General features: G+C 41.2%; 1 protein-coding gene across 3 annotated transcripts in view; it reads left to right on the forward strand.

The window, feature by feature from the left end:
* The window catches only part of nmnat2 (nicotinamide nucleotide adenylyltransferase 2), a 261,995-nt gene that overhangs the window by 41,228 nt on the left and 207,395 nt on the right, over positions 1–13,372 (forward strand). For 2 of the 3 annotated variants that reach the window (XM_055642144.1, XM_055642142.1), the window contains 2 exons: positions 268–349; positions 10,698–11,486. In XM_055642144.1, the coding sequence (XP_055498119.1) occupies positions 11,402–11,486 (85 nt within the window). In that variant the 5' untranslated portion in view covers positions 268–349; positions 10,698–11,401. The remainder of the gene's footprint in view (positions 1–267; positions 350–10,697; positions 11,487–13,372) is intronic. The other variant, XM_055642143.1, reaches the window with a different exon arrangement.

The following is a 13,372-nucleotide window of genomic DNA, read 5'->3' on the forward strand; positions in this document are numbered from 1 at the left end:
CAGTGAAATTCTTTCAAAGATCCTTAGATTTAAAAATGACAAGAATGACCATTTATTTGCTACTTTAATAGATTGTTTATAATATTTTAGTTTCTACTATTTCTCTGCTACAGTATTTTTTGTATCTGTGTTACTTCAGATATTTTGCTTTAGTGTGAAATGTTCAATACATTAAATTTGACAGGGGTTTTCTTCATTTTTTGGAATAGTTGGCTGCTTTGTTGACATGATATATCTGTTGTTGGCAACATCTTAATCCCTACACAGAAGTTTCTGCCAGCAACTAATAAAGAGAGGAGGAAATTTGTGCCATACACCCCCAGAAGCTCTGTGGTCAAGGTTCTTTCAGGTAAGTGGCCTGATTGGAAATTCTGCTCCAATCTGTATTCATCTCTGATTTATTGCAGATAGTGGCATTAACAAACATTGTTCTGAATACAATTGTTGCTCCAAAATAGCTGCATTCAGCATTTCCTACACATACAGAGGACTAACGGAGGGTGCCAATATGTATAATTATCTCCTTCTACAACATATGGAATTGTGTTACATTCAGTCAACTACTGCTTTAATCCTACAGTATAAAAATATTTTAGTGCAATGACACGGCATTTGTATTGGTAGCTATTGCCAGCAGCTCTCGGAATATGAAACTGAAAACCAAATTTTAAAAGATATTAATTTTAAAACCAGGAGTGGTTGTGTGATAAGATTCTATGTGTTGGAATTTAAATTACATCATTTACCGCAAGCTAATCAAAAAATGTATATTGTTTGCTTTCAGGATATAATTTGTTTCAATATAACAGCAAAGGGGAAAAAAAATAGCTGCAGTTTAAACATGTAACGTAGTTGCATAGTTCACAGTGGCGTAGCGGAAGAGTTGTTACCTTACAGCGCCAGTGACCCGGGTTCGATTCGGACGACAGGTGCTGTCTGTACGGAGTTTGTTCGTTCTTCCTGTGACCGAGTGGGCTTTCCTCGGGTGCTCCTGTTTCCTCCCACGCTCCAAAGACATAGTTAATTGGCTTTGGTAAAAATTGTAAATTGTCCCTGGTGTGTAGGATGGTGCTATAGTATGGGGATCGCTGATCTCTAAACTAAACTAATCAACGATAACATGGAGCAATAGGGCCAGTTTCTTGGCTGTAAATTTGATGTAGTTCGGCACACAGCAAAAAGAGCTGATGCTGGGAGCTACCTTTTTTCTGCAGATGTTGTCTCTCATGCTATACATTTTGAACTGTGTATTCCATGCAGATTATCAGCAACTCGTAGCAAATCAAAAAAAGAAACGATTTAACCCAACATCTCTGCAACATTGCTATCCATTCTAATCTCACAATGTATAAGGGTTATGAACTCGGAAAAATTAGTCTCTTTTTTACAAATTTGAGATGAAATTGAAAGTGAAGTAAAGTGGAAAGTTTGCTTCTACAAATTCTGTAGGAAAGGAAAATGAGAAACGGCATACTAGGATGAATGCTACCAATCAAATATTACTTAGAATGACCATATTACAACCAGAGAAAAACCTATGCAAATTATGAAGAAAATAAATTTCAGTACAATAAATGTAAGCGATTTATCAGAGATGAACTGATGATATTAAAATAATGTTAATAGACTTGATAATGAGATTTTCAATGATTACTTCCTTAAAATAAATTAAAATGGCAAAGCATAAAGAAGATTAAAGTCCTTTCAAAGCGAACCTATCCCAATGAAATTCCCTGGGCAACCTCCGACATCCCATGACTCAAGACCACCACAAACACACTGTCCATTGCTTCCAGCAGCCACCACTCCACTTCCGTGTGCCAAGGTCACTATGTCCCACTTCCTGAGCCGATCGTGGAACTTTAGGGCACTTTCCAAGGGCGTGGGAGGTGCGGAATTAGAGGAACAACACCTCATCTTCCCATGCTAGATCATCAGAGATGTCCTCATTCTTAAGGAAACGGGGGTTCCCCTCTTCCATTTTAGATGAGGCTCTCACTAGGGTCTCCTCGATATCCCGCAGCTCCACTCTTGCTCCCCCTCCCCCCATTCGCAACAAGGACAGATTCCCCATGTCCTCACCTTCCACCCCATCAGCCGTCGCATACAACATATAATCCTCCAACACATTCACCACCTCCAACAGGATCCCACTACTGGCCACATCTTCGCTTCTCCGCAACTTTCTGCTTTCCTCAGAAACCGTTCCCCCTGTAACTCCCTGGTCAATTCGTCCGTTTCCACCCAAACCACCCTCTCCCCAGATACTTTCCCCGGCAACCGCAGGAGATACAACACCTGTCCCTTTACCTCCCCCTCAACTCCATCCAAGGACCCAAGCAATCTTTTCAGATGAGGCAGAGGTTCGTTTGCATCTCCCCCAACCTAATCTACTGTATCCGCTGTTCTAGGTGTCAACTACTGTACATCAGCGAGACCAAACGATCATTTTGCAGAACACCTCCGTGCAGTCCGCCTTAACCTACCTGATCTCCCCGTGGCCCAGCACTTTACTCCCCCTCCCATTCCCAATCTGACCTTTCTGTCCTGGGCCTCCTCCTTTGTCAGAGTGAGACCCAGCGCAAATTGGAGGAACAGCACCTCATATTTTGCTTGGTTAGCATAGGTGGTATGAACATTGACTTCTCTAACTTCAAATAACCCTTGCTTTCCTTTTCTTTCCATCCCCTCCCCATTCTCGTTTCTCCCAATCAGTCTTACTGTCTACATTCTATCTCTATCCCGCCCACTCCTCTGACATCAGTTTGAAGAAGGGTCTCGACCTAAAACGTTTCCCATTCCTTCTCACCAGAGATGCTGCCTGTCCCACTGAGTTACTCCAGCATGTTGTGTCTACCTCATCTTCCCTCTGGGTAGACTCAACCCAATGGTATGAACATTGAATGTTCACAATTTTTGTCCCCCTTCCCATATGTCCCATGAAGACATCAAGGAAATACGACAAAAATATATCTTCAAATTACAGTGCAAATGAGATTTTCCACCTTCAGGTTCAGTACGTAGAGATAGATGGGATCAAGAAGATTAACAGTATTGAGATGTCTTCTACTGCAATCAGGGCTGGGTATGGATAACATCACAAAGGCATTGCAATCCTTTTTAATGAAGAGGTGGAGCAGCCATTGCACCAGTGGATGCGTTCAGCAGCAGACCTATGAGAGCCAGTCTGTAGGGTAAACACAGCAATATCACTCTGAATCATTCCTGTGCTCTGATGAATAACAGTGAGGGCAAATGTTATTACACCCTATAGGGTACTGTTTCTGTGTCTTTTTTCTTTTTCTCTTTTTTTTTTGATTTGTATGGATTTATTGCATTGATCTGTTCAATTAATTTAATCAATCTCTGTAAAGCACTTTGGTTCAAATACTAGTTTTGTTGAAAAGTGCTATATAAATAAACATTATTATTATATAAATAAACATTATTATAGGTGGTGTCAGTAGAAGCCATGACTTTATTATCCTCATGGTAGAGAGCAGAACCACACTCCCTACAATGATCTGTGACAACTGGTGAAGGTTTTCATTAATTGATGGAAAGTGAAAAGGGGAGCAAATTGTATCGATGTCCACCATCTTGCGGCAGCATCTCTCATGTAGAGAAATGTGGGCCCACCAAACCAGGGACATATTACTTTCCCCTTTATTTTGTTTGCTGAACCAGTGTGTTGGCCTTCAGTGTGCAAACACATCTGTATTCCTTTGGAGAGCAACACTACTCAAGCTCTCGCCATTTAACAAATACTCTCCTTTTCGTTACATCCACCTAAGTGGATGATCTAAATGTCTCTCCATTGCATTCCATCTGCCAATTTCTTGCCTATTCATTCTGCTTGTCCCTATCCCCATGAAGATTATTTACATCCTCCTCCATATTCACAGTCCCACCCAGTTTAGTTTCATCCACAAACTTGGAAATTTGACGTGTGGTATAGAATGTGGCCCCAGCACCATTCCTACATGGTGCCCCATTAATCCCAGCCGGTCAACCTAAGACTACAGACATGTTTAGAAAAAAGCAAGGCAATATTTGGAAAGACTGTGACTGCACAGAGCAGTGATATAAAAGAGCACCGCTCATGATGGCAATGGGACAGTATGTCTCCATAATCTTACAAACTCTTGAGAGTCCTATGAAATACTTTGTGGACTAATGGAATTCCTCTCCTTGTACTCATCACCAATAAAAATCACTATTCTTACTTTACATCCAGTTCTGTTTAGTTTAGTTTATTGTCACGTGTACCGAGGTACAGTGTACACAGTTAACTCAGTTCTACGGAAGGAGTGTGTCACACAGCTGTTGTGCCTGTAGTTCTCTTCCATTTTGGCCATTAATAGGTAATGCATTCCTCGGAGTATTTAAGCTTATTTGAATTTTGTTTTAAAAAAGCTCCCTGGTAATAAATTTAAAATTATTTCAGACGTCAAACATAAAATTAACATGGAACCAATTCGAACTGCAAAGACTTGTGGGTTAATTGTATCCCATTGTAGCCTTTAGGTTTCTGCCTGGAAATTGTATTGGTTTGAAGCATTTAATAATGGCACAGAGATCTAAGATAAACCCCGATCAGTCCCTCTGAGGAGTACAGTGCAGTTGTATATAAGTTAAAATCATCCACACTTTTTCTGGAATCACTGCAGTCTGCTCTGTAGGTCTACACTGGTGTTGCAGCTGCTAATAAGATGCAGTTTTAACCTCGTTCATTCCAGGCCTGTTAAGGTTCCTCAATTTAAATCACATATTCCGTTCGCCTTGTTTAAATGAAGAAATAAATTAACACAACCTGTATTTCTCAGTTAAAATTAACAAAACCTGTCCATACGTTTACCAAACAGTGATAACACTTCAGTCGAAGTACATAGAATATGTGATTGGGGAGTAAAACCTGGCAACATTCTGTAAAGTCAGGTTGCACATGGATCTGAATTCATCAATTTATTTCTGCAATTGCTATTAGAACCGAGCTTCACTTTACACTGATGTCTTCTGCATATTGCTCTTTCTACCTGAACCCCAACCTTATTCCTTACACTAAAAAGATGAGTGTCACTTTTTAATGTCACTCATTGATTAAATTAAATGACATTATCTATAGGACAAAAGGTTGCCGAATGCAATCTCTTTATACAATTGCATGTTTTGGGTTGTCCTGCCCAAAAGGGATAGTTGCATTGTGAACACATATTCATTTGGAACACATTCTAAGGCATATCTGGATTTCTATCTTGTTTTGAATTTACGACGGATATTGAGTAATTTTGAGTGTAATATTCTGAAAGTAATTGGGCACATGTTTTTACTCAATGTAAACAGTATATGAATGGGAAAAAATATTCTTGTGTTAGAGCTACATGCCCTAAATTACAGATAAATCCTTAAGCAATATTCACCTGCCTAAAGATGCAATAATGTGTAGTAATGTTAATTGTAAGGATATGAAGCATAGGAGAGATATCTGCTCCATGTATAATGATATAGTAGGTATGTTACAAAACCTACCTGAATCGCCATTGGGAATCTGCCCACAGCCAGGTCGGCGATTTTGGCGCTGTTTGGAGGGGGCGGGTTTAAAACGCGATTTTTACTAGGCTGTACTAATCGCAGATGTTCAGCCTAGTAAATCATTAACGAAAAATCGCTGCAAGACCCGGTCGCAAAAGGTATTATTAGTTTTATAGGCCTCGATAATATAGTTCTAATAGTTTAAAATTACTCTCTGATTCCGCAACATCTCGCAGCCCCAGGGTTTTATAAAGCAAACAATTAAAGGTATGTACCTTATTTTTACATTAAATGGGGCATATATATAACCCTATATATCAAGTTATCTATAGCGAATAGTTCATTTTGGGCTTTTTATATCCCGCAGTATTTTTCTCGGCATTTGAGGGCACTAATCCAGCGCGCTGTCAACATTCTAAACCAGCGCGTTCCACATGAACCCACTAGAAAGCCGATTTAAATGGGCATTTATTTACAGCAATTGAACACTAAATTCCTTCCATTTGGCCTATAAATTAATGTAAATTAGATATAAAAATCATGTTATATTGTGAATTATTTGTGAATAATCTTTGGACACTTAGGCTATTTAAAAATGTTAATCTTTCCTTAAGAAATGGGCCTTTGATTATCCAAGATCACAGCTTTTTTGTAATGTCCATTGAAAATCAATAGGGAACAAGATGCTAATTTCCGAGTATGAAAATGGCCATAACGTTTTTAATACTTGAGATATGAAAGTGAATTTGGTGTCAAATTAAACTTATTGTTATGCTTTATCTGATGGGATAAATTGCAGACTTGATTTTTAAAATCTCAAAATTTGTAACATTGCTAGATATAGTAACTGCTTTATATGTAGGCAGTAAGCACTACAGCAAGCATAAAAATAAGACACGTAACATCAGGGCTGGCTGGAATAAGTATGTAGCTGAGTATCATGCTGAAGCCCGTGAAGCAACTAAATTATTGGCTATGGCAGGTAGACCCAGACAGGGGCCTGTGTTTGAGTACAAGAAGCTCACTAATGCAAAATATAAGTATGCTGTTCGCTTCATCTGTAAAAATGAGCAAGCTATGAGGGCTGATTCCATGGCTAAGAAGCTGCTAAGTAACAATGCTACTGATTTTTGGAAAGAAGTGAGAGCACTTAACAGTTGCAAAACACCTCTACCATGCACTGTCGATGGAATCTCCGGAACAGCTAATATCGCTGAGTTATGGCGACAACATTATAGTACTTTACTAGACTAAGTGGGACCCATTGGGTCCCAGCATCACACGGGAGGGCTGGTCCCCCAACGCAATATTCCACCTCTCCACCAATTCCAATATTGGTGGCCAGTGGGGGGAGGGGCTTTCTGGAGCGCTAGTAATATTAATAATAATAATAATAATAATAAATACTTTATTGATCCCCTCAGGGAAATTCAGATGTCCAGAAGCCCCCAACCAACAAACCCACACATTCAAAATGAACGCAGACAGAAAATACATAAAATACCCTGTGGACACTACCTGAGAGCAATAAATACTTAAAAAGACCAATAATTACCAATTAAAAATTAAAAATGCAAAAATGCATCCCCCTACAGCCTAGCGGTCTGAATTATAAAATCTAATGGCTGCAGGGGTGAAGGATTTCCTGAACCGCTCCGTTCTACAGGGCAGGAAGAGGAGCCGGTTGTTGTTCCGAGTGCTCTTTTGACTCTCCAGAATTACATGGAGGGGATGCCCGGGGTTTTTCAGGATGACCTGCACCTTGCGCCTCATACGCCTCTCAAGCACATCCATCCCAGAGTCCACTCTCCCCTCCAGCACTGAGCTAGCTCGTTTAATCAGGTTGTCCAGCCTCTTGCTGTTTTTTGCATTAATGCTGTTGCCCCAGCAGAAAATAACCACAGTGTTGTAAAACATGTGCAGCATATCATTACGCACATTAAAGGCTTTGAATCTTCTGAGGAAAAAGAGTCTGCTCTGGCCTTTTTTGTAGAGGGCGTCAGTGTTGACAGAGCAATCCAGTTTGTTATGCAGGTGCACTCCAAGGTATTTATATGTCTGCACCACCTCAATGTCAGCCCCTTCAGTGTTGACCGGCTGAAGGGGGAGCTTGGACCTGCCAAAGTTAACGACCATCTCTTTAGTCTTAGTTGTGTTCAGGATAAGACGGTTCTCTTTACTCCAGGCACAGAAGGCACTGGTCAAGTTCCTGTATTCCTCCTCATGCTCTTCCTTACACATGCCACAATCATTGTGGGCTGAAGGGACTGGTTTCCAGAGTGCTAGTATGGACATTGTGGGCTGAATGGATTCTTGGGCTGGCGGCTCAGTCACTCAAGCCTGTTGTGCTGGCAACTCACTCACTCACGGCTGGTGGGCTAGCAGTTGACTAACCGCTATTCCTTGAAATTCCATTTCAAGCTGGGTGCAAGGCCACCAAATTCAAGAGCAGTTTCTTACCACTTCAAGCAGGGTGCAAGGCCACCAAATTCAAGTGCAGTTTCATACCATTTCAAGCAGGGTGCAAGGCCACTAAATACAATGAGTCGTGACCCCTCCCTCCTCCATCTTGCAGAGACTGAGCCATGCCCACACTTCTGGATTTTATAGTCCGACCCCCTCCCACCAGAAGGGGCGTGATTGACAGGAGAGAAAATCTCAACATTTTTTAAACACTAATAACTCTTTTATTTTTCATCGATGGAAAAAATCCTCAGCACCTGATGAGTGGAGGAAGACTCTGCGTAAGATGGCCATAAATCACAGCTGTACGTGGTAGCGTTTTTTCTAAAATCAATATAAAGCGCAAACAGGAAGTGGTCAAGATTAGACTTTTAATTATATAGAAGGCAAGGCAACTTTAATTGGGCAAGGCAACTTTAATTAGGCAATGCAACTTTAATTAGGCAAGGCAACTTTAATTTGGCAAGGCAACTTTAATTAGGCAAGGCAACTTTAATTAGGCATCTTGGACTTTTAGTAATATAGATTCAACTGTGTCCAAGGTGATTTGTAAAGGGTGGACAATATTGAGAGTAATGACTCAATGGTGATTATGTCACATGAGGTGTATCATGCCATGAACATGCGGTCCAACAACAAAGCAAGTGGCTTGGATCATATTTCTGCTGAACAATTTAAGTATGCGAGTATGAGGATAGCTCCTCTCCTTGCTATTTGTTTTACTGGCTTTACGATTCATGGCTTGTTACCAGACTGAATGTTGTTTGTTCTGTTGGTGCCGGTCATTAAGGACAAAGCTGGTAAAGTAGGCAGCCTAAATAATTACAGGCCCATAGCGTTAGCCAGCATATTGTCAAAAGTCTTAGAAAGAGTTCTGCTGGATAGAGTAAATAAGTTTGTTAACTCCACAGATAACCAGTTTGGTTTTAACGCTAAATATGGCACTGACGTGCATATATGCCCTAAAGGAGATTGTAAACAAATATAGAGGCAAACACTCTTCAGTTCTTATGTGCTTTATTGATGTTTACAAAGCCTTTGATCATGTTATTCACAGAAAGCTGTTTGTTAAAATTAGTCAAAAAGGGGTGCCTAAATACATTGTGAGAATTTGGGTTTACTGGTATGCCCACCAGACTATGCAAATAAAATGAGGCAATAGGGTCTCAGCCCCATTTGGGGTTAGCAATGGTGTTAGACAAGGGGGGGTTTTGTCCCCAGTCCTTTTTAATCTTTATATTGATGATCTTTCCAAACATTTGAAAGCCTGTAATACTGGGTGCATGATGGGTAATATTTTAGTGAACCATATTATGTATGCAGATGATCTTGTGGTCTTTAGTCCATCTAGCACTGGCCTCTAGCAGCTCCTTACTATATGTTCTGTGTCTGGTGTGGAACATGATATTAAATATAATGCTTGTAAGATTGCTGTTACGATCTGTAGAACCAAAGAGAATAAATGTCTAAAATGTCCTGATTTTTAATTATCTGACAATAATCTCTGACAATAATCTTAGTGTCTGTAATAAGGTGAAATATCTTGGGCATTTTATTACAGAACAAATGACAGATGATGAGGATATTTAGGCGAATATTCTCTTGCGTAAGTTTGGGGCATGTACAGATGTGGTGAAGATGTCGCTGTTTAGAGCATATTGCACACCACTCTACACTGCGCACCTGTGGTTGAACTATGGAAAGACAAGTTTGCAGAGACTAAAGTGTCCTATAATGATGGCAAAGAGAACACTCCTAAGGAAACCTAGATGGTTTAGTGCTAGTAACATGTTTGTGGCTGCAGGAGTCAGTACTTTAGAAGCTATCCTAAGAAATCATATGTATAAATTCATTTGCAGGATAAATGACTAAAAAAATAATTATTGGGTCCTTGCCAAACATAAGGTTTAGCACTACACGCTACAAATCCCAGTTGTGGAGACACTGGTATCGTTGTCTCGTTGAAGGACATTCTTTTTTATTCTGGATTTTAATTCATGTATTGTGTTTTTTTTTAATATATATACTTTATGATGCTTTTATAAGTTATATACTAAGATGTTATATGTATTTTATGATGTTTTTATATGCAATGTATTTTTATGTAATGTCCCTTGTCTGGACCTTAAGTCCGAAATAAAGTTTATTTAAAAAATGCAAAATACTACAGATGCTGGAAATCTGAATTAAAATCCGAAACTACCGGAAGACATTCGATAAGTCAGATTGCAAGGATAAGGAGAAAGAAAGATTTAATGTTTCAGGTCGATGACAATTTATCTAAAATACATATCCAAAAGCAAACACTGCACGATGCCATTTAACACATCAGGCCAAAGCCAGCTCTCTAAAATAATATCGCCCCAATTGCTATCATTCCTTGGTTTTCCGAAACTCATGCTTTTTAAAAAACTTATTTTCAAATTGTTAGATAATTCCATTTTTAAAGTTTAACTGGACCTGCTTCCTCTGCAGGTTCAAGCGGCGATCCTAATCATTATTCTTGTTGTAGAGCGAACGGATTCCCCATCATTCCTTCTCTGCCCTTCCCCAGTTCCCCAGCCGTATCCTCTGGCAATCCCTTGCTATTGGAAACAGTTCATTCTAATTAAACGGTTCCAATATCCTTCATATTTTTAGGTGAGTTTTGAATTTCTCAGTATAATCGCTACTTAACCTTCTCCGTTGCCGTCTTAAAACAGGACTCACTTATCACGGACATTATTCCAGTTAACCTGGCCGTGCACCTGGGTTATTCACTCCAAGCACGACGTTTGTGAATGCAGATTCCGGGGTCTAAACCCGAAGACTGTTCCAGGCAGGAGTGGAGGGATAATCAACGAGTTTCCAAAACAGAAGTCTAAAACAAGGTCCCAGATTCCAGCTAACAGTAACTGTCGAGAAAGGGAAGCGTTCATTTGAAGATTGAATATCCACGCCATAGCTTTTGTTGAATGCACATCGCCAATGACAGCTCTTGTTTGTGTTTATAGTTTAATATTGAACTCTCGCTGGGAGAGGAATGCAATCTGGGATTTGTAGTTCCTGACCGGCGGTGATGGGGGAAGATCCGTCTGGTGGAAAATACATCTGCGAGAGCAGCCAGCAGCCACCGAGCGCTCCGCTCCCGGAGAAATCCTCTGTTTGGACGCATTCTATGGCAAATAATGAGACCGCAACATTTAGAGCCTCCAGCCGACCTGCTCTCCGGCTGAAATACAATTGTGCCTGGGCGCTGGGTGCAAACGGGCACACCAAACAAAAAAATTAAATAAATAAATAAATAAATAATCAATAGATGACGCACAGTGTGCGAGCTGTGAGCCAGGCGAGGCTGTAAAACGACGTGGAGCTCGCCTCGCCCTGCAGTGAACGGCAGCGAGCAGCACAGGGCGGCCGCGACAGCATGGCAGAACCGACCAAGACGCACGTTATCCTGCTGTCATGCGGCAGCTTCAACCCCATCACCAAAGGACACATTCAGATGTTCGGTCAGTATTTCCAGTCTTCCTCATTTTCCTGTCGCAGCTTGTGTTGTAAGACCAGTCTGTCTCGGAACGCTGCCCCCCGAATGAACGAATACATCCCGCTGTAATTGATTAGTAAAAGGTGGTGTCTGAAGAAATGGTATTTCACCGAAAGGATGTTATTTGTGAACAGTTTGTCCTTCTCGGACCCGCGCTTCCCTTTGTTCGCTGTCCCAGGCGGATGGTGCTGAAACATACGGGCGACAAACACCGTCTCGACCCACTTTTGTCCTACAGTAAAAATGCCAACTTCAACATTGTACCATTTACACGCAGCGGACACAAATATTATTAACAGTTCCCGATCAATTTGCGTCAAATGTCACTGCTATCGATCTGGATGGTAAACATGGGGAGAGCAGTACTGTCCACGTGTCTTTCTTTACGCAGAATATTTTTTTTGCGGTGCTTGACGTATTTCCATTATATATATATATATATATATGAATTTATTATAAAGGTGTATGCTCTATATGGGCAAAGATCTGAATTTCTGGCCCTCTTTGTGGTGTTTGATAAGGTTACGGGCATGGAAAGTTAACTGCGTGCGTGTGTGTTCACTCACATCTGATGGTGAATTCTATGGTTCGGGAGCTGCCTGTCCACTCGGGCTCCGAGTGGCTGAGCAACTGTTTGGACGGGGCCGCAGTGAGTGAGGTTTCCCGTGGACACTGCAGTTGCCAAACTGTTTGGTGGAGGAGGAGGAACTTGATTATATCCCTCGTTTTCCTCTCTCCGGACTCCAGTCTGAAGAAGGGTCTCGACGTTACCCCCCTTCCTTCTCTCCAGAGATGCTGCCGGTCCCGCTGAGTTACTCCAGCAATTTGTGTCTATCTTTGATTGTTTCTCACCTGTTTAGTTGGGCTGAATGTGTTTTGGGCTGGAATGCGCTTCAGCACTTTGAACGCGATAAGACCGAACATTGATTACTTTAAGTTTGTATCTCCATGGGTTTCTTGTGCGTGTGATTGAAGGATGGCCCATGTGTTTGGTTATATGGTTGATTGTGGAAATTCGATTGCCAATCATTGATTACCAAGATAAATAATAGCACGCAGACGTAACGGCAGGGGAGCTGCCATTGTACTGTGTAAATAACTGTGTTGCGACGGTGGAGCTGAATAACGGGAATCAATCGCAGCGGCTCAGAGGCAGGCGAGCCTTGCTGGATGTTTTCCATAGCGTGGCTGGCATCCCGGAGAAGTGGAAATTTCCAGTGTTAGCAGACTGCAATAACCCCGCCGCTTCACTCCAGAAACTCACTGACTCAGTAACACGAATCGCGATGGGCTGGAAAGTAAAAGGGGGCTTCATGCTGGAGAATAGGGAATGTCAACATTGAAGGCGCTTTCACCGCTGTGGGTCTTCTGCAACGGCTTTGTCCTGCATGTATGGGCTCTTGCCATTGACCAAGCAGCAACTCGCATGACTTGGGAATTGGAAATAAATAGCAACACGTTTTGCCGTACAATTCATTTTATTTTAGAGAAGTTTCCGCAAAATATCGGTGACCAGGAGAAAAGTGATGCTGCTCAAGGTGCCTTAAATGTTAAATCGGCAGGACGGTAAAAGTCCGGCTCGGGGGAACCTTGAAAAAAATGGCTGCTTTGCAACACGCATGTAGTCATTATAATGCAATGACAGTCATCGATCATAACGCTATAATATTGGAACGAGTGTATGTATGCCCACGGTGGAGATGATTTTGCCCATTATTGCAACCGCATTTTTGAAAATTAGATTTAGAATGAGAAGATGAGGATGCAGTTTTTGTTAGCCATGAAACATGAATTTGGGGACAGTGCCTGAAATTGGACCACAATTGGACAAGAATCCTATGGCTGCACATG

This window comes from Leucoraja erinacea, chromosome 10, assembly GCF_028641065.1.
Source record: "Leucoraja erinacea ecotype New England chromosome 10, Leri_hhj_1, whole genome shotgun sequence".
NCBI classification, from domain to species: Eukaryota; Metazoa; Chordata; class Chondrichthyes; order Rajiformes; family Rajidae; genus Leucoraja; species Leucoraja erinaceus.